Source organism: Strix uralensis, chromosome 1 (genome assembly GCF_047716275.1).
Source record: "Strix uralensis isolate ZFMK-TIS-50842 chromosome 1, bStrUra1, whole genome shotgun sequence".
NCBI classification, from domain to species: domain Eukaryota; kingdom Metazoa; phylum Chordata; class Aves; order Strigiformes; family Strigidae; genus Strix; species Strix uralensis.
This window is the reverse complement of record NC_133972.1, coordinates 45,448,093-45,469,972: the sequence shown is the minus strand read 5'-3', so window position 1 is coordinate 45,469,972 and position 21,880 is coordinate 45,448,093. Positions and strand designations below refer to the sequence as shown.

The 21,880-nt window shown below is 43.2% G+C and overlaps 1 protein-coding gene across 1 annotated transcript in view; it reads right to left on the bottom strand.

The window, feature by feature from the left end:
- The window catches only part of CDK6 (cyclin dependent kinase 6), a 141,540-nt gene extending 123,937 nt beyond the window's left edge, over window positions 1-17,603 (bottom strand). The window contains exons 1-2 of the mRNA XM_074864510.1: window positions 17,410-17,603; window positions 14,756-15,238 (exon numbers count right to left, since the gene is read on the bottom strand). Of these exons, the coding sequence (XP_074720611.1) occupies window positions 14,756-14,988 (233 nt within the window). The 5' untranslated portion in view covers window positions 14,989-15,238; window positions 17,410-17,603. The remainder of the gene's footprint in view (window positions 1-14,755; window positions 15,239-17,409) is intronic.
- Between the last annotated feature and the right edge of the window lie 4,277 nt (window positions 17,604-21,880).

The following is a 21,880-nucleotide window of genomic DNA, read 5'->3' as shown; positions in this document are numbered from 1 at the left end:
ATGGGTCAGGATTAAAGGGAAGAGAGGGACAGGAGACATTATAGTAGGGGTCTGCTACAGGCCACCCGACCAGGAAGTCTGAGCAGATGAGGCCCTCTGTGGACAGATGGGAGCAGCCTCATGTTCATAAGCCCTGGTCCTCATGGGGACTTCAACCACCCTGATATCTGTTGGAGGTACAACACAGCAGGGCATAAGCAATCCAGGAGGTTCGTGGAATGTGTTGATGATAACTTCCTTCTCCAAGTGACAGAGGAGCCAAGGAGAAGAGGGGCTATGCTGGACCTTGTTCTCACCAACAAGGAGGGGGTGGTGGGGAATGTGAAGCTCAAGGGCAGCCTTGGGCGCAGTGACCATGAAATGGTGGAGTTCAAGATCCTTAGGGCAGCCAGGAGGGCGCACAGCAAGCTTGCTACCCTGGACTTCAGGAGAGCAGACTTGGCCTCTTCAGGGATCTGCTTGGTAGAGTACCATGGGATAAAACCCTGCAGGGGAGAGGGGCCCAAGAAAGCTGGTTAACATTCAAGGATTATCTCCTCCAAGTTCAGGACTGATGCATCCCAACAAAGAGGAAGTCAGGTAAAAACACCAGGAGGCCTGCATGGATGAACAAGGAGCTCCTGGACAAGCTCAAACACAAAAAGGAAGCCTACAGAGGGTGAAAGCAAGGACAGGTAGCCTGAAAGGAACACAATTGAGAAATTGTCTGAGCAGCCAGGGATGAGGTTAGGAAGGCCAAAACCCTGATAGAATTAAATCTGGCCAAGGATGTCAAGGGCAACAAGAAAAGTTTCTGTAGGTACATTGGTGATAAAAGGAAGACTAGGGAAAATGTGGGCCCACTCCGTGAGGAAATGGGAGAGCTGTTTACCTGGGATATGGAGAAGGCTGAGGTACTCAATGACTTTTTTCCCTCAGTTTTCACCAGCAAGTGCTCCAGCCACACTGTCGAAGATGCAGAAGGCAAAGGCAGGGACTGGGAGAATGAAGAACTCCCATCCTAGGAGAAGATCAGGTTCAAGGCCATCTAAGGAATCTGAAGGTGCACAAGTCCCTGGGACCTGATGAGATGTACCTGCAGATGAAGTGGCTAAGCCACTATCCATCATATCTGAGAAGCTGTGGCAGTCCGGTGAAGTTCCTGCTGACTGGAAAAGGGGAAACAAACCCCCCATTTTTAAAAAGGGAAAAAAGCAAGACCTGGGGAACTACAGGCCACTCAGTCTCACCTCTGTGCCCACCAAGATCGTAGAGTGGATCTTCCTGGAAACTATGCTAGGGCACATGGAAAATAAAGAGGTGACTGGTGGCAGCCACCAAGGCTTCACTAAGGGCAAATCATGCCTGACAAATCTGGTGGCCTTCTATGATGGGGTTGCAGCATTGGTGGATAAGGGAAGAGCAACTGACGTCATCTACCTGGACTCATGCAAAGTTTTTGAAACTGACCCACATGACATCCTTGTCTCTAAATTGGAGAGACATGGATTTGATGGATAGAGCACTCAGTGGAAAAGGAATTGGCTGGATGGTCACGCTCAGAAAGTTGTGGTCAACAGCTTGATGTCCAAGTGGAAAGCAGTGACGAGTGGTGTTCCTCAGGGGTTGGTGTTGGGACTGGCGCTGTTTAACATCTTTGTCAGTGACATGGACAGTGGAATCGAGTGCACCCTCAGCAAGTTTTCTGACGACACCAGGCTGTGTGGTGCGGTCAACACGCTGGAGGGAAGGGATGTGCCATCCAGAGGGATCTGGACGGGCTTGAGAGGTGGGCTTGTGCAAACCTCATGAAGTTCAACAAGGCCGAGTGCAAGGTCCTGCACATGGGTCGGGGCAATCCCAAGCACAAATACAGGCTGGGCGATGGGTGGATTGAGAGCAGCCCTGCAGAGAAGGACTTGGGAGTGTTCGTTGATGAGAAGCTCAACATGAGCCAGCAATGTGTGCTTGCAGACCAGAAAGCCAACCATATCCTGGGCTGCATGAAGAGAAGCGTGACCAGCAGGTCAACAGAGGTGATTCTCCCCCTAAAGTCTGCTCTTGCGAGACCCCACCTGGAGTACTGTGTCCAGCTCTGGGAAGGACATGGACATTCTTGAACGGGTCCAGAGGAAGGCCATGAAGATGATCACCTTTTGGAGCACCTCCCCCTATGAGGACAGGCTGAGAGAGTTGGGGTTGTTCAGCCTAGTGAAGAGAAGGCTCTGGGGAGACCTTATAGCAGCCTTCCAATACTTAAAGGGGGCTACAGGAAAGATGGGGAGGGACTCTTTATCAGGGAGCATAGTGATAGGATGAGGTGTAACGGTTTTAAACTGAAAGAGGGTAGATTTAGATTAGATATAAGGAAGAAATTCTTTCCCGTGAGGGTGGTGAGGCTCTGACACAGGTTGCCCAGAAAAGCTGTGGCTGTTCCCTCCCTGGAAGTGTTCAAGGCCAGGTTGGATGGGGCTTTGAGCAACCTGGTCTAGTGGAAGGTGTCCCTGCCCATGGCAGGGGGGTTGGAACTAGGTGATCTTTTAAGGTCCCTTCCAATCCAAACCATTCTATGATTCTATGATAATACTGATTTCTTATTTGAATACCTCCTCTAATTTCTCACAGTTCAAGTGCCCTCTGATTTTAATACCAGCCTTTTGTTCCCCCACCCCAAAATAATTTCATATTTACTTTTGTAAATTCTCTTATTTACTGTACAAACTCCCTACTAGTGTTTCCACTTTCCACCTTCGAACTTGAACCATACTGACTGTCATTAAACTCATCTAGCTGGTAGCAGGCTACAGCTGGGTGTCCACTCTGCATTAGCCACCTGGGCTCTCTCTGCAGTCAACAAGAGAGAGGCAAGCATTTCCAGAAGGCAATTCATTCTGCTCCAGGGGGGGTATGGAGGGTGAGTGGGATGAATTATTCTCAGAAAGCACATCCTCTCACTGCACTCATTATGGGGAGACTAAATGACTAGGATGGAGTATACTTTTAATATACAGATGGTTAAAGTTACTTGTCTGCTCACAATTATCTTACGTTCCTGTTTTATTTTTTTATGCATGGCTATGTGTACCTTCTGTGCATCCATAATGATATATTGGAGCAGAGCCATAAAAGGGCTGGAGAAATTCTGGTGTCTCCCTTTGACATCCCCCACCCTTCCGGAAAGTTTGAGGAACAAATACATTTAAACTGTCCTGCTATATCTAGTGCCCGGGAAGAGGATATAGATCCAAAGCAGCAGCCAGAATTTCCAGTGACTGGACAAAGCATCACACCAGGGAAAGGTGTATGATCGAAGTGACAAAATGTGCTGCTACAAATCTCTGTTTAAGTACCTACCGTGTTAAACCTAAGTATTTTCATATCCTTTCTCTTGACTGCTGATTTTTTGATTTACCTCCTGTTTCTTAATCTCTCCTTTCTAAAGCCTAGTTACTACACCAAGTTTGTGAACCATCCCTTTCCCAAAAATATCAGATTTAATTATTGCAGCCACTATGACTCTGTGTCTTGACTACAAGAATTTCTTAAACCAGCTATTGCAGGTTACTTCAGGCTATGTAGAGAGTGATCTCTCTTCCTTGTACTCCAGGAACAGCTGCTTCATTGATGATGTCTGTTAAACTTTTTCTGATTTGACCACTTTATTATGAACAGTGGTTGAAATTGTCCTTTATTACTGTTTTAGTAAACTTAGTTGACTTTCTATCTTCTTCCAGAATTATAGGCTCAATATCCTTTCACTGATCTAGAGGACGGCAGAAGATTTACATTTGCTTTTTATGACTTAAGCTTTGTTTCTGCAGAATGGTCTTGTCCACTTTCAACTTTGTGTTACTGGAAATCAAGCTGTCTTTGAAATGTATTTTCTTACAGACATCACAATATCCTATTGATTTGGGACATTCCAATATACTTAAAATGTCTTCTAAAAAGATTCCCTCAACAGTGTTATTCACCTATCTGGGTTTTATCTGTAGCCACAAATACCTTTCATTTTTAGTCAAATGGGTTACCTGACTCTTCTGTGCAAACCATGGTCTTTAGTTTCAGTCTCATTTCTGTTGGTATTTTTTCACTACTGCATACAGATCTGCCTTTGAAATAACTGACATCTCTAAAAGATGTGTTAATCTGACCAAATAAAATTAGAAAGTAATAAAACCTTCTTGATTTCTTAAGAAGAGAGACAACATGAATAATAAGCAGCACAAAATTAAGTAGCGCCAGGTAACTATTTTTTTTTTTAAATGATGTTACAAATGCAAAGGCAATGTGATGAACAGGATTCCATGCAATGAAGAAATACAGGTGCTCAGTTCTGCAGAAGTACTAACTTGTCTGTGCCCTTCTAAGAATGCCAAATCTTTTAAGTTTAATGAGACATTTAATTCTGATTTTCAGACTATAGTCATTGATTCAAACCTCTCTGGGTATGGGTATTATTGTTTTGATTAAAACTTGTTGCTCAGCATTTTATAAAAAGCAGAGATGAACATTAAGGCAACAAATTGATTAGAGATGTCTGCAAGGAAACCACAAAGATCAGTGAGTAGGCCTATCTCCATTAACAATCTAGAAGGTTATCTAAGGATAAACAACACACTAATTAAAAGTGCAGATGCTGCTCAATCTCTATGTTGTAAAGATCACAAGTACAAACAGAGTATGCTGTTAGATAAAATTAGCAAAATGAGATTCACCTTATAACCTACTTTCTAGTAGAGAAAAATAATACAGGTCATTAACTTTCACTGTCCTGAAGAAACCTGGAAATCAATAATAAAGGTTCTAGTACTGGGCTAGTGACTAACAAGTTAGACATAAACTTTCAATAGTTGCAGCATCTAAAATGTGAATGGTAAAGTCTCAAATGTGCACGCTTGATGGGACACTGCTGCACAGCCTGCCTGTCCTAATGCATTTTTGTTCATCTTATCATTAGAAATTTATGATTTGAACAACCAGAGCTGTTTGAATCAGTGTAGCTCTATGGACTTTAACTTCACCAGCAGAAACTCGAGCCTTAAATCTACAGCTGCGTTCTTGGATTAGATGGAAGATGTGGCTGCAACTTCCCTGTTAGTAGCAAGTGTTAGGCTGCTCACATAGATGAATAGTTAACTGTGCATATTGGTTTTCAGAATATAATACAAGAATAACCAGAAGATGTTCCTTCAACTGCAGCCTTCTCATTAAAATATTGAATATATGAATATCCACTACTGCAAAGTCAGAGCAAGAGCACTTAAAGATCGGAACCATCTTTTCTGGAGAATATCATCTGAGAATAATTTATCGAGGGGCTGTCATTTATTATGAGACATACTGATATTCTAGACAGCCACAAGAGTTTTTCTAGGAAAATTATTTGATCACCGGTAAAGGCAACTGAAAAGCAAAAATCATATATAATACATAATACTGTAAATCTGAAGAATCTAATTTTATCTTTAATATGCAACATAAAAAACCATCACATTTATATGATGAGGAAGGGGTAGAAAGTCAAAGCTAGGAGAATGACAGAATATGGAAATCTTACTAAGACTTACTAAAAGAGATAGAATTTTAACATTGATACAATATGAGAAACACCATATTTCTATTTATATGTTGGATTTTATTATAACTTTATTCAAAATGCTGTTGCTAAGGATGTTTAAGTTTGTTGTAAATAAAAGACTTTCATATCCTATATCTGTTTTTCATATCACGGGGGTTTTTTAAAATGTATGATTATGTATTTCTATGCATTAAAGGTTTCCAATTTGTTGTAGAAACACTCATAAGGAGTCCAATTCCTTGTCATAATGAGTCAAAGTTAAATGTGACAATCAATAGCTTCACAGCCCTCCCTTTTTATGGGAAGGAGCTGAGTGGGCAAAGTCCTCTAAGGTTGTTTCACTTCATCGGTAGCTGTGTATCCAAACGAGTCCTCCCCCAAACATCTAAGCACAGTCAGTACATTCCCAACTCCTACTGCCAAGTTAAAATGAAAACGGTCTTAGTTCAGAAATGATTGAGGTGGTTTGCTCTAATCAAATTAAACCAGCCAAATGTTCTTTTCAAAGGTAACTGTCTACTCTGCAGCTGTATGCAAAATACCACATCAAATGTGAAAAAAAAAAAAAAAAAAGTGATAGAATTCTATCCTTACAGTAGAGCCCTGGCTCCACAGATGAAGAGAAACAAAAGCACCAGTGCAGCTAGGAATTACATTCACAGAAAGCTACTAGGAATATGCTAACTTAAGAAACAGTGAACAAAGTACTGAAATTTCCAGTTTATAATTAATTGATTTCAGGGAAAAGGGAATTCTCTGTCATTGTTAAACAGCAGCAGACACCTTCAGTTATTTATCACAGTGACCACACTTCAAACAGATATTAAAAGTCTAGCCAAAGCTTCACATAAAAGAAAGAAAAAAATCACATAGGCCTTTCCATTCTATTTCTCACTTCCTTTCTCCGTTCCTACCAAAATATCTAACATTCTGCACTGACTAATGTTGCAAAAGTCCAAACTCAGTAGGTTTCATTTAAACCCAGTATGATTCATCTGCACTAGAATTGAGTTTTCAATCATTAAATATGGGAAATTTCTGCAAAGATGAATTCATATGTGAGTTATTTTTTTATTTTCTATTACTAAGAAAAGATCAGTCACCTGTTAATGATAATCCAGAGTGATAACCAGTCAGTACCAGTATGAATGCTTTTAAAGCAGTATGGAACTTTTTGCTAACTTTGTAAATTGTTTGCTAGGTATGTCATCGGAAATCTACCCCAGGGCAACTCTTAACAGTATCATCAAATATTCCAGTATACTCTGTATTTAGGTATCCGAAATCATCACCTGGTCCTAAAATTACGTGGGATGCTCCTTAGGCTAGAGACCCATCTTCTTCTAAAACCCTAAAAAGACATCTAAAGCATCATATGGAAGAGTTTCTTATTACTCATATAAAACATTCTTTGTTCTGCCTAAAGAGAACACAACTGTGTTATTAGAATTTTGAGGCCTGATTTTAAAAGGATTATTTAGTGGAGTATTTCCCTGTGAACATTTTCTAAGGATGGGACAAATTTTCAAAGGCTAAGGGTAAATAAATAAATAGGAAAATCAATACAATAATTTGGATGCAATGAGGTATTTTGAAACAGTTTGGAAATCAACAATCACGTTTCCACTCTCTGATGATCACCTCATCAAAAGCGTCCCAAATGAAGATTTTCCAAATGGAAAGTTACAAAGCACATGGTGGAAAAAAAACACTCCTTGGAAAATTCTGAAGTAGTTTGTTTATTAAATACAAACGCTTTAGTTTAAAGGTATAGCTGTTAAATAACCATGCATGTGTAATCTAAAATATTTTTCAGAATCTAAGAAAAATATATGAAGAACTGATATAGGAGGAGAAATTACCGCTCTTTTGAATGAAAAAACACAGTTTAGTTATATATGTATATGGGCACAGTTATCTTTTGATAGTTTGTTAGATGATTAAAAATCAACTTGTTCAGCAAAACTGGAAAACAACTAGATTTCATACAAAGAGTAAACCACAAATGGTCTATATACAGCTGCAAAGTTTTGGAATGAACAGCAACTTCTATTTTATTTAGGGTTATGGAACTTTATTAAATAATTTGAAAACTTCAGAACTAAACTAAGTCAACTAAGAATTGCTACAAAGACAAATAACCACGTCTTGATGGCTAATTCACATTACTGCTATATCAGGATAGTCACATTATTTATTCTGCATGATTTATTTTAGCTTTTAACAGAAAAATTCTCTAGAAATAAGGCTTCGTTAATGCAATGCATGAATGTGATTCATATTCTTATGTATATTGTCCTTGAACTCTATTCAGAAAAGCATTTTAAAATTCAGTGCATACTTAATATCATAGCTACTTCTATTCAATAATGCACTTACATCTGTGCTAAACTTCAAACAATTACTTAAATCTCACCGAGTGTACCTGAGAGACTCACTTAGTGCTCTGCTAAGTCACAGCCTTTAGCCTACTTTCCTACCTGGAAAGTGAGCACTTTCTTTCTCCCTGCTCTGTTCCACACTGCAGCTGGTGGTAGGTGCCATGAAGAAAACTGGAGTCTCAATTAATCTACCATGGCCCCTGTTTGCTGGAGTGGACCATCCACTCCCTTGTCCTTTTCAAGGCTCAGTTTTGAATCCTGGACCCCACTCCATTAACCCAGAGGATGCTGACGCTTTGCCTGGCAGTCACAGGCTGTCACCAGCAATGGTTGTGGTGAAATGAGTTGGTTTTTCATTCTGGGCGGGACCCAGCAAGACTAGATCTCTCCAGGAACACCACAGACACAAACATCCACAGATTTAGAGAAGGAAGGGAACACTGGACATAGTCTAAAATGACTAACATTTACTCAGACAAAGACTGGAAACATGTTTTTTTCTAAAAAGCTTAGATTCAGAGTAAGATAAAATACCTTTTGAAGAAAGCTTGTACTCACTCCAGAAACTGAATTTCCTAAGGCTCAGAAGGCTATTCCATATTCAACCCTTCCTTCCCAACATGCTCTTGTCCTGTTTCTGGCAGACCATGTATTCAAACTACATCATCACATCCATTACTAATAAACAATTCATATGGACAGGAAGAATATAACATTTTCCCTGTATGTGCTTATTCTGTGTACTGTAGGGTTGCAAGCAGATGGTGACAGACCAGCATTCATGTGCAGTCACTTCACAGTGTCCTCTTGCCAACTTAACAAACTTCTCCAAATCCTACCTACTGCTAAACCCTGTTCAGTGTCAACCACATCATTCATCTTTGCCCTGTTGCCATCAGAGAAGCCATATGTAGGCCATCCCTCCCTCCCCAAGACCTTTGCAGTGTCCCTCCTCACAGTGGCTGGTCAGTGCAGGGACCATCTCCCTTCCTGTCCAACCACCACTGCTCTCCAGCCTGGAAATGCCTCTCTCCCGCCAAGGCACTTCCTGTCTTCACATCTGCCTTGAAGACCATCCTGTTTGTGTTAGACTAAAACTGACTCTGAAGCTCATTCAGTTTTTCCTTCCCATTACTCATCCACCTCTTCTACCTCAGCTGAGACTCATCTGCCACATTAATCCCTTTAACTTTGGCAAGTTCCAAGTTCAGTTCCTTCTGCTTCACTCCATCCCTGCATCTTATTTTACTCTTTCTGTGTGCAAGACAATCCCTGTACCTAGCAATGCAGAAGTAACCATCCCTTTCTCTCCAGGGGCCTGCCAGATGCCATATGAGTGGTGCTACACAAAAATTGTATCGCAGAGTACAGCACACTGTTGATCTGTAAGAATGATGTCACACACTAGAAGTTTTACATTAGCTTGGCAGAAAAAGGAAGTAAGGAAGGAAGCAGAATTCACTGGAGACAAACACCCCCTAAAATAGAAATGTTTCACTTGACGGGATGGAACATCTCAATGATTTTGAGAAGATCATCTTTTAAACTTATTAACATTACAGTAATAAAGCCAGCAGCCAATATCAGTGTCACCACAAACTGAAAAGAGAAACAAAATTAGCTACTGCATTTTGAAATTCTTTTCCCCTGGTATGTTCTCGTATCATTTCAGTTTAACAAACAGTACAAAGCAAAATAACTGTAAGTTCAAACTGCCTTGTAAAAGGTTAGCTAGGTATTGATGAGCTGCTACAGGTATGCCTGAATGCTCTCTCTTATCAGGTTAGACCGGGAATTTTAAGACACCTACAAAAAGACACCTTCTAAGTATAGCACAATTTTAAGTGCCAAGTCGTTATATACTTCTGGGACCTTAGAGCAGAGTCAAGTGTTGGTCTTTATGTCAGGGCACATGGAGATGGGGGAGTCATGTGTGTCCCAGGCTCTTCCCCCAATACTTAGGTTGCCTTGCCAAGCGAATCAGTTGATGGGCTCCATCAGGTACTCAAGTGCAAACCAAGAGATAACAGCATAGACTACTCATGGCAAAAGCAGGGAAAAAGCAACATGACAGTATTGCTGTACCACAGAGGGCAGTTTACAGCGTCATTTATATTTCAATGGATATAAAACAACATAAAAGCTTGAACATGGCATAACTGTGCAAATACTCATAATTACTGGGTTTCCCCCACACTGATCTGTATACCAAAAAGACTGAGGAACAGAGTTACACTTCCAGCAAGGTGGATCATTCTGTTGAACCTAATCCAATTAGTGGGGGCACCTATTCTGCAAGTTAACAAGAAGGGGAGAACTAGGATTTTTAATTCCTTATTATATGGTAATGATGACCTTGAATGGCAAGATTTCTGACAATTATTGTTGAAATAATAACCCAGATTAGATTGTATTCTAATAGATTATATTCAGTATAATTTTGGTTATTTTAAAACTGAAGACTTACTAACCCATGAAAATACTAAGAAAGTTCCATGTATCAGAAGACTATGAGCCAGGAAGCAAAAACATACAGCTTTGCAGTTTGCTCTATTTGCTTAAGGTTTAAACACTATTAAAACTGTTACATATATGTATGTTAGAAAACAAGCATGGCAAAAAATTACAGTATTCTGTCTTATATATCACCTTCCCAGAATGCAAATTCACAGTCTGATGGATGATCAACATCAGGGGAAAATTATTAATCTGATTACCAGCAGAAGACAGATAAAATGAACACAATATATTGCTGAATTTAGCATTATAATCACAAGAAGAATTTTTACAGATATATTGCAGCAGGGAATACTCCCAGTTTTACACACAGGAATTTCCTGAATCTAATATGTCATTTATTCCTGGCAAAGTCTATCCTTTGTCTACATACATTTCATTTTTCCCAAACAGAACAGCGCTAAGCTACATTAAGTGCTGGACCAACTTTTGCCAGATTTAACTACTGTATATAGTAAAGCTTTAGTAAAGCATTACATCTTATTATCTGAAAGATGAGCTACAGCAGCACCTTAATCATCCTACCAGTTAGAAAGGACATTTCAAAGCCTACAATATACCTCATTTTAGAGCAATTCACAGTAAGATTTACTCCTGAAGATTCTGGTTTTTACCTTCTTTTGTGAAGATAAATAGAATAGAATAAGGTGTCCCAATGGAGGGGCACTCTATACAAGGGCAAATGGGAACAGGAGAGGATTTTAAGCACATAGCAATCATCCTTTTAACTGTATTTTCCCCATGCTTTTTTGTATACTATTTTTGACAGTCTTTCTTACAAAATTTTAGATCAGTCCTCCAGACCTTATTTCCATTATAGTCAGTAGTCCAGAGACGTCCACTACCATCACTTTTCTGATGAAGATTAGAGTTCCTTTCCCTTAACTTGCACCTCATTTTGCTTTATTCTGCTTTATCTAGCTTCAACGTCTATCATTGTAAAAACAACTGTGCTGTGAAAAATGCATCTCTTTATTGTACGAATATGGAAACGATAGACTTGGAGAGAAGGAATGCGAAACAAAGCTCTCAATTAGCAAGCAGTAGCATGGAAAAATACGATAAATATTTTGTTTAAAATTATGTTATGCTATTTAGATACTTCTACTTTATGGAGAAAATTCTCTTCCATCCCCAATGCCAAGCACTGGAAACCAGTTTTGGCTCTAAGTGTTTCTCAGGATTTTAGAGGAAGGGAATCTACGACTGCTATGACAAGCCTTGGCTGCACTAGCCATGCTTGTCCTGCACCCTGGCTCCATGACAAACAAGGCCATGCAGGACTACCTCTGCCTAGTAAGTACTGGGTCTTTCCCTTACCAAACTGTTCTTCGTGTTCAGCACCACTTCATGGAGACAGAGAAGCTGTGGACTGCTGAGCTCCTTACTGTACTCTCTGGAGATGCCCAGACTACCGTCTGAGTTCAGCATGACATTCAGCACAAGTTCACACAGCCTGTGATTTCTGCCGTTGCCATCAGCTGATGTTAGAGTACCACAGCCGAGCACAGGGCACATGTGGCTCATCTGTTTGAAGTCTGTCTAAATTTTGACTCACAGAATGACTGTCGGTTTGCATTGAGCGACTCATGGGTCACATATGCCATTACTCAGAGGTAACAGATTCAACGTGTTTGCAGTTCTCACTTACTTCTCTCAGGCTAGTTGCCTGTGATATTCAGAGAAAAGCTAGACATCCCCTCAAAATCAAAAATATTTGATTTCAAATATTTGTGTTGCTATCCCAGTGCCCTGAATATGATGTAGATTTTAATCCAGTATGTAGACAATGTATTTGACATTATTTTTACTTAGTAGCCTGGCCATGATACCAGTTTCCAGAATGCATGCCCAAACAATGAACATTTTTGTGAGCATAATATATCCAATAATTAAGTACAGCTAGGTCAGCTGCTTAAAACTGCAGATCTTCTTTTACAGTATTTCCTTTTCTGAGTATATTTACATAATACAAAAATAGACCTTTAATTTCAATAAATTACAAACTCTTCTACCATATTTTGAAATGGAACTGGGGCATTTAAATATTTTCAAATAATCTTTCATTATAAGGATATGATTTCAGTCACTCCAAAGTGCTACTTACAGCTTCATCTGCTCTACGGATTAAAAACATGCACAACAGAGGTGAGTTTTTAAATAGCATTCCTCACATTTTAGAAGACATAATGTTTGAAATTGCTTCATATATTTCCCTGCCTGTTTGTGGAAAATGGCATGCAGCTGAGGTCCAAGCATCCTGATACATCACAGACCAAGCCCTTGCATCTGAAATGCTGCTTATGGCAAAAGGTACAGGCTTCACACCATTATGAGGACCTGGAACATGCTTTCAGAGATTTTTATATTGAAACTATATTCTCATATTCCTGGTTGAAATACTTACTGCTTGCAGAGGATTAATTATTGTTCAAACTTGTAAAAATAGTTTAAGTTTCAATGCATTTATGCAACACTATGCAGAGATTGCACTGCACTTAAACCCAAGCAAAACAAGCCTGCAGCTGCGTAGTCAGTTCATCAAATAGCTCTTTGGAAAACAAGAATTTTATTTTCATGATTTTGCTGAATTCAGGATTAGAAAGCTCTTTAAAAAAATCTTTTACTTCATATGGAAAGATCTCAATGGCAGAAAAATTCGTAAATGTTGTTATGTTGAATTATTCCCAAACAAGGTTTACAATTTTCAAATATGTAAATGTCTAAACCTGGACAACTAAATCCTATTTGCTTTCATGAATTATTGGGTTGGATTTCAGAGATTTTGAGAACTCTCAATTATCTCTCTACTGCCAAGGAAGAACTTTGTGTGCGCTCCTCAGTAAACCAAGCCACTTGATTCAGTGATCATATACGTGTTGTCCACGCAGAGATGCCCCCACTTTTAAAATGTATCAACTAAGCCTCTGGCATTACTTGGTGCCAGTCAAAATAATGATTATTAACCAAATCGTGGATTTGCTTGATTAGCAGTGGAAAAGTGAGACCTGCAGCCTGTATCCCATTGCTCACTGCAGTGAGACTGATGACGCACACTCCATTATCAATATTTCAGAATACACATGCTTTGCTTGTTTTGTTTAGACAGAAAGGAGACTGTTGTATTACGCTGCCATGAGATGAACAAAAATGAATGTCTCTCTCTAGCTATTCACTTTGTATTTTAAATATTATTCTGTCTCACCTTTCCTCTTGCAGCTACTATAAACCCCCTCATCTCAGACCCTAAAACAGGAGGATCACAGCTACAAGCCATTTTGAAGATCACCTCTATTTCTCTAGGACTGAAAGAAATAGGGTATCTATTTCTCTAGGACTGAAAGAGTCTTGGTGTTACTGAAGTATAAAATATCTTTCTTTTGGTATGCAATATGTGCATACAATAACGCAAATAACAGAAAATATTCTTGTTAATACAGCATCATCAGCAAGAAGCTGACCAGTTTCAAATCTCTACATGCCTGTGTATCTACAAAGTGAAGCTTACTTCTTAAAGTTCATAATATTAGAAAATAATAGAAAAATGTAAGGTTATGGTAGGAACAGCCTAACCATTGACAGAACCTGTTCAGTAACACTGGTCATTTATCTGGGGTTTATGCTACCGACACGACAGAAAGGACATCCTGGGGCCACTGCCATCATTTTGCAAGTGAGGCTTGATGTCTGTGCTGTTGCACTCTTGGCAGCACAATCATCAGCACGTGGTGAAATTAGTACCAGTCAAACAGTACTTAACTGTAAGGCTGCCTGCAGAGCTTGAAGTCTTAAGCAGTTACTTCTCTTTAACACGATAAGCTACAACTCTCTATAAAAGCACCTAAAAAGGTGGAACACACATTCCACTACCCCTCCCATAATCTTTACCATTTCAATAATGAATAGAGATGCTAAAAATCAGCTGCAGCTGGCAGAACTAATACTTGAGACAAAACCAGAGACCTTGGGTTTTTTTCATTCTCTCTTCTGCCTGAGGAAATAGTGTATATATGGCTCCTTGCCCATCCACTCAAACACTTAAGTCACACACCTATGCCTCTGGAGATGGGTGTTTGTGTGTGTGGGAGGCAATGCACAGGGATGAGGTGAGGTCTGGCAGGCAGCACCATGGCCTGCTGAAACCTCAAACCACACTTCGTGTACACAGTTTAGTGCTCACTTCATCCACAAACCCAAGCTAGTGTCCTGTCCATTTATGTACCCAAACTATTCCCTGCCCAATTCATGTACTAAAAGCAGGACCCCGCTGATCAGGATGCCTGCCCCACTTCCTCACCTGACCACGTTGGGGTGCTCGAATGTCTCCAGGTGCCTCAAAACTGCCACCTCTCGGATGGTAGACAGCGGCATCCCCTCCTCGCTGGTCTGCACCCGTACCCGCTTCAGCGCAACAAATCGACCTCCATTCTTCAAGTCTCGGGCTTTGAACACCTTCCCGTAGGCTCCTTCCCCAATCTCAGCCACACATTCATACTGCTGGTCAGCCAGGTTTGTGCTGTCCTTATCCATGCTGGCGACGCTCCTCTTCCTCTCGTGCTCCAAGAGTGGCTCTTGGTCTCGCTTGCTTCCTGAAAACTAGTACTTTTCTTGCGTTGCAGACAGGCCACGCACTTGGTACCTCTGCCAGAGGGGCAGAAGGAAGCTCTTGCCCTCCTGTTCTCGCTCCTCTTCTGTATGGGCCCCAATGTGCCTCCTCTTTCGGCCACCAGGAATTATCATACAGTCTTTGGGAGCATTGTCTATGTAAAGACAATCAGATCTGGAGGACAAACCAAGCAATAAAAGTGAGTTTAGTTTACTTCATTACTTTGAATTGTTCAAAAACTGAGAAAATTAAGCTAATACATTAGATAACTACATGCAAAGCAAAAATGTGGTGCAAAGGAAGACATGAACCAGCAGGGTGACACATGTATCAACGTCCCTGCATAGCTGATACAACACTACAAAGTTATCATGGTCTGCACAGAAGGCTACAGCACACAGCTACAGAGCAGCCACGGGCTGGGGGATTTCACTGAGCAACGGGCTGAATACAATGACCCTGTAAGACATGGGTGATGGGGATGGCAGAGCTAACTATGCACATGTGAGAGGAAGCTATGTCCAGGAATTTATGTCAGGATTGCAGGACTCAAAGGTTTCTTTACTGTACATGGGGAAGTCTTGGAAATATATCCCATGCTATACTACTGTTACTTATTTGTAAATAATAGCATTTGGAGATTTCAGCCTTGATCTGCTCTTCCCTGTGCTAAGCCCTGCATGAACACATCGCAAGAGAGAAGTTCCTGCCTCAAAGCGCCTGTGGGGAAGAGAAATATGTATATATTTAAATGATGATAATAACATGTTACGGAGCATTGTGTGCCGAGGTAGATTCAGAAATGTACACTTTAGCAACCTTATTAACATGCAAGGGTTTTGGCTGCACATACTGCTACCGCTGGATGTGTGACTAGCAGTTCTTTGCAGAGCAGCATGATGAAGGATGGTCTTCAGGAACGGCACGCTCTGCTGTGCAGAGCACGAGGCTGGAGAGCAGAAGCTCTTCCTTCTGCATCCAGTCTCATTCACACTTAGTGCAGGACTGTGGGCAAATCCGTTCCCCTCACAAAGCTCCACATCAACCCTCGCCCTTCCCCCTGCCTCTTCTTTAATATAATGATATTGTGACCTTCGGGGCTGTAAACCCTCTCCTCCACTGCATTTTTATCGTGCTAGAATCACAGAGCCCCAGCTGGTGCAGCCGGGGATGCCCTAACATGAATCCACCCATAAAGCCAGACGTATTTTGCACGGTGACGCTGATCTTACACCTTAGTTGCAGATGAAAAGAGCAATCTGAAGGAAACCTGTGCCCGCTGCTCATCCCTTTTCCCCGGCTGCAGACAGAGGCACCACCCTGCCCCACTGACTTCAGTTGCCACCGCCAGAGCTGCCACCGGCCCGCCCCGTCCAGCGGGCAACCCCGCGCCCCCCGCACCTCCGCGCTGGCCGCAGCATCACCGGGCAGCAGCCAGTGCGGGCCGCCGCGCCTTGTCCCCGCCGCCCCAGGGGGGCACCTGTCCGGAGCCCCCCGGATGGGGCCGCCCACGCCCCGCACAGCCCCGCATCCCGCACCGCCTCGCATCCCACGCAGCCCCGCATCCCGCATCCCCCCGCATCCCGCACCCCGCCCCTCGCTCCGCACCCCCCCCGCCCCACGCGGCGGCGGAGGGCGCCCCCGGGCGGCGGGCAGCGGCGACGCGCGTGTGCGTGGCCGGCGGGGCGGCGGGCCTGACTCGGCGCGGCCGCTGCGCCGGGTGGAAAGTTACCGCTCGCCCTCCCCGGGCACGGCGAGATACCGGGGGATGCCGCCCGGCCCCCACCCCCCCCGGCCCGGCACCGAGCTCCCCCTCCGCGGGCGCCCCACACGCGGCAGGGCACACGCGGTGGAACCGCGTCCCGCCGCTTCCTCTCAGGGGACGGAGCTGGGGGGGGTGGGGGTGTCCGGCCCGGCTGCTCGGCAGGACTCTGAGAGGACCCCCGGCGGCTCCCCGGGAGGGCAGCCCCGTCCCCCGCGGCCCCCTCCGCGGCCCCCGACACGGGGGGCGCCCCCACGCCGACCCCGAGGGGGGTGCGGCGGCACGGCGGGGCGAGCTGCCCTCGGCCCCGGCCGCCGAAGGGACGCGTCCGCGGTGCCGTCCGCGGCGGGCTGGGGGGGGAGGTTGGGGTGTCCGCGGCGTGGGCTCCCCGGGCCGGGCGGGGGGCGGCGTATGGGCCACGCCGCTGGGTCGGGTGCGCGGAGCACATGGGCGCCCCGCGTTACCTGGTGTGCGCCACGGCCGCCTCCACCGCCACCAGATCCCCAAATAATCCTCAGCCCTGGGGGGGGTGGGGGGGGTGGGGGTGTGGGGAGGGAGGGGGTGAGTCCTCCCTAAAACAAACCTCCCATTGAGCGAGGCGGGGTGGAGAGCCGGCCCGGGGTCTGCCCCTTCACACGGCGATGTCTCCGGCAGGTCCCAGCAGCGGCCGCCCGGGCCACACAGGTAGCTGCTCCGCGGCCCGGCCGCCCCCGGCTCGCATCCTCTCGCCGCCGCCGGGCTGCACCTTGGCGCAGAAGGCAGCCCGCACTCGTCCCCCAGCCCGCTGCTCCCGCCCTCGCCCTGCCCGGGGAAAATGAAAACGCGAAATAAAACCCGCGGCCGGCGGCCCCCGGCGAGCTGCAGCCCCGCCGGCCGCAGCCCCGCCGCTGCGGGGCTCGGGCACCGGCCCCCGGGCACCGGCCCTCGGCGCCGCCGCCGCTGCCCCCGGCGCCGCGCTGCGCTGCCTCCGCTCGCTCCCTCGGCCTCTGTTCAGCCGGGGAGCAGCGGCAGCTTGCTGCCTTTTTTTTTTTTCCCTCTCCTCAACTTTTTTTTTTTTTCCCCTCCCTTGCTTTCCCACGCTGGCTGAATGTGACTTGACCCCGTTTCAAAAAAGTTTGACATAGTGCTTCAACATTTCCGCATTCCTCCCCGACTACAAAGGCTGCAGCCGCCTCCTTCTGCTTTCTGTCTCTGCTCTCTGTCTTCACACTCAATGAAATCCTTCATGTGCCTCTGCCGGAGGCGGCCGCATACCGCAAGGGTCGCCGCCAGCGCCGCGGCCAGGCACGGCCCGGGCCGAGGCGCCCGGGGGGTCCCGGCGGGTCCCAGCAGGCCCCGGCCCCGGCCCCGGCCCCGGCCCCGCCGTGCTCGGCGCTGCACGGCCGCGGGCTCTGCCGGCTGTGGCAGCACTGAGGAGCCTGACTCACTCCCAGGGCTCAGCCTGCGAGGCGCTGGGAAATAACCCTTCTGGGCTCCGGGTTCGGCTGGGGGCTTTTCTTCCCTTCCTGGGAAATAACTGTATTCTTATCCTTCCCCCCCCCCCCCCCCGAAAAAACGCTGATTCCTCTGTGCTTTTTTGCTACTTTCCATTCACAGAGGGCGCAGAGCTCCGGCAGGAAGTAAGCGCCCATGAATGCTTTCGGGAAGCATCAAGAAACTTCGTTGCTGAAGAACATATCCCCCCCCCCGCAAAGTCTTTGCCCCGACAGGCTTGCGCGGGAGGTGCGCGGGGCAGGGGGGCGAGGAGGGCAGGGGCTGCGCGGGAGCGGGGCGCGTAGGCATCCCCTTCTCTGATGCACACAACATTTTGCACGGAGTCGATTCCTACAAATACTGAAACTCACCAGAGAAAAAAAAAAAGAAATCACAAGACAGATGCTGACCTACTCCATCTGCATGGGGGAAAACACACGCCTGGAGCGCCTAATTCCCGGGTCTCCCAGCTGGTACCCTCCAGCACATGCTTTTTGGGACCTCAAGGGTGATTATGGTCCAGCTCCAGAACCAGCTCTCACGGTGGTTTAACCGGGAGGGAGTGGACCCGGATCTCCTCTTAGAAGGGGAGGCGTAATTTGACTAAGTAGGCTTACCACTCAAAAAGTGTATGTCGAGGACTTGGTGTCATACACCGATTTAGAATAACTGAAAAAATAGATATAATACTGTACAAACGAAAAGAATTCATATCAGCGAGAAGCATGTAACTACTCAGACTGGACTCGCAGTGCCACTGAGCATGTATGAAATCCTATAGCTTAAATAAAATTTGTTTTCCTTGCTTCAGAACTGACCCCAGCAATTCCACATGCCCTGACTATTTTTGAGAGGTTTAGAAGTAGCACCTGGGGGGCTGGTGAGCGGGAACTGGCTGAGAGCAGAAGGGAGACCTCTGATTTCCCCTGGGGAAAAGTGGGAGCTGGTACCACTCATGCCTTCAAGGAAAAGGCCAGTGGCATGTGAGTGTTTGCAGGAGACCATACATACTTTGCAAAAACTTAATTTATGCTCATAATATATTTTAGTTTATATCACAGAAATTCCTCAAGAACTTCTGAAGTCCATGATTTATCAGAAAAAGATGTTGAAGTTAATGACAAACCCCATAACCTTTAAATGTGAAAGTGTCAAAGATTCAAATTCACAGATCAAATATTTTTTTTTTAAAGATGTGAAAAATCACTTCACATTACAAGGTTCATATGTACATACACTATCTTCCTCTGTTTCTCTGGTTTGTAACATTTATGGTTTTCTTAAATGTCTTTCTTTCTTTCTTTCTTTCTTTCTTTCTTTCTTTCTTTCTTTCTTTCTTTCTTTCTTTCTTTCTTTCTTTCTTTCTTTCTTTCTTTCTTTCTTTCTTCTCTTTCTCTTTCTCTCTTTCTCTCTTTCTCTCTTTCTTTCTCTCTCTCTTTCTCTCTTTCTTCTCTATTTCTTAACCTAATATTTAGGCAGCTATAACAAGCTTAGTACAGAAAACCATCCTCAGGTTCCAGGGGCATATGCTGTCTCACTTTACATGCAAAAGGCTTCACTTTTAGGGAAGGAGAAGTGAAGTCTTGGTTGGTGTCCCTCCCTGAAGGTCTCTGGATCTTTTAAACACCAGTCAGGCTGTGTTCCCGAGAGGGGACTGACAGGCACCAGGTCCTTTTGGCCAGGTAAATGTGCAGCAGCTTCATGTTCAGGATGAATGTGGAAGGGAGATTTCTGCAGTCTCCTGACATTTACCTCTGTGCTCAAATGTGCTGATTTATCATTCTCCCAATAAACAGTGTTCAACACAAACTCATCCTTTCATCCCATATTCTCCCAATGTTTTTGAGGAGTATCTGTAATGGTTCTGTCCTTTAGAAGTGTTTTATCTGCCTTTCTGTGTGGTGATGTCAGTAGAGATTGCCATGGGAGATTATAATGCTCATGCTATCAAACTGAAGAGATTTAAAACATAAAAGTGCCACATAGTTAGTGTGGCTTTATATGATCCTCAGATTTTTTTCAGGGACTTTTCCAAAGAATGATGAGATTTCTTTTTTCTTTCTCTTCACCTGGAGATCAGGTAAATGAACTCCTTTGTCTCCCAAAGTACAGAGCTCAGAGAAGATACACAAACCTCTAAAATGACCTAAACCAATTTTCTCAGTTTTCTTTATATACAAGTTAAGTGATTTCAGGAAGACATTTCTAAATGCGATTAAATAGAAGCATCAGCTAAAATGAATGATATTACAAATAATTTGTTGTAGAGGCTGCAATTACTTACCTGAATTGACAGAATTCTTTGAAAATATAAAATCTACTACATTGTTTTAAAGTTCAAATTCAAGAAGATGTTTCAAATAATATATATTTTAGAATAGTTATAAATCATCAAAAAAAAACTTTAAGTAGTTTTTTTCTTTTCATAACAACCTTTAAAAATGTTTAATCTTCTGTTTTCATGAAAGCAACTTTCTACTTTTAACATTTCTGGTTTGAAATAGGTAAGTATACATTTATTTTTTATCAACAATGGAGGTTTCCCCATAGAGAAATTAGTATATCCCTCATTTCTTTTATAATTGAAAACATCTTAATTTTTAGAAATTTACAGGTATTTTTAGAAATTAATGTTTTAAGAAGCTTATTAAATATTGTTATGAAATGAATCCTGAATACCATTTGTTGCTAATTCTAAACTTACTTATTCTGAAGTATTTTTTGTTCTGGAAAAACAAAAATCTGGGAATGTGTATCAAAAGAGGAAGAAAAGATATTTCTTTCTACACCCCTGTTTTCCAATTTTCCATCAACTTTTGCTTTGTGAAAATATGTTTTTCAATACTTTTCAATTCCAGTATTTTTAATTCTAGTACTTTTTAAAAATCACAGCGAAAGAGAGAAACCACTTATACTGAAATGCATTTAAAAAAGAAAATTCTAATGTATTATCTAAATTGGAATTAAACTGCAATCAAACTCCATTAAAACAAAAAAGAAATTATGTTATATGCTGTATATAAATAATTTTCATAAAATGAGGTCTGTAATGTTTTGCTGGAAATAATGAATAAGCCAGTGGTGTGGAAATGGATAACAAGCAATTACCAGAATGAGTATAAAGCAGTTGATTAAAATAAGCTGGTAGTGGTGGGCAATACCAAGAAGTGTGATGAATAGACCAAGACTTTCAGAAAGGATGAGACACAGTGTATTGTTTTGTTTTGTGTAGTTTATCTGTGTTTCGGGAACAGCTGAGATTCTGCTGGGGATTCACAGTTTGATCTTACAAGAAGTGTTCTACAAAACAGCATCAAACTTCCTTTTCAAAGTACAGATTTTCATTAAGCTTTTGGAAAATAGTTTGCTTTGATTACGGTGTTATTGCTGGGTTTTGTTTGTTAACTCGCATCTTCAGTCTCAGTTAATATGGTTTTTAATCAATTTCTCCAGGCATTTATCCTCAAGAAAACACCTGAACTGATGAGGGATCAACTATTGTAGTAGAGAGATATCAGTCAACTATCATGAATATGAATATTTAGAACCTGAAGTAACCAGAATTTGTTTTAAAATGGTAG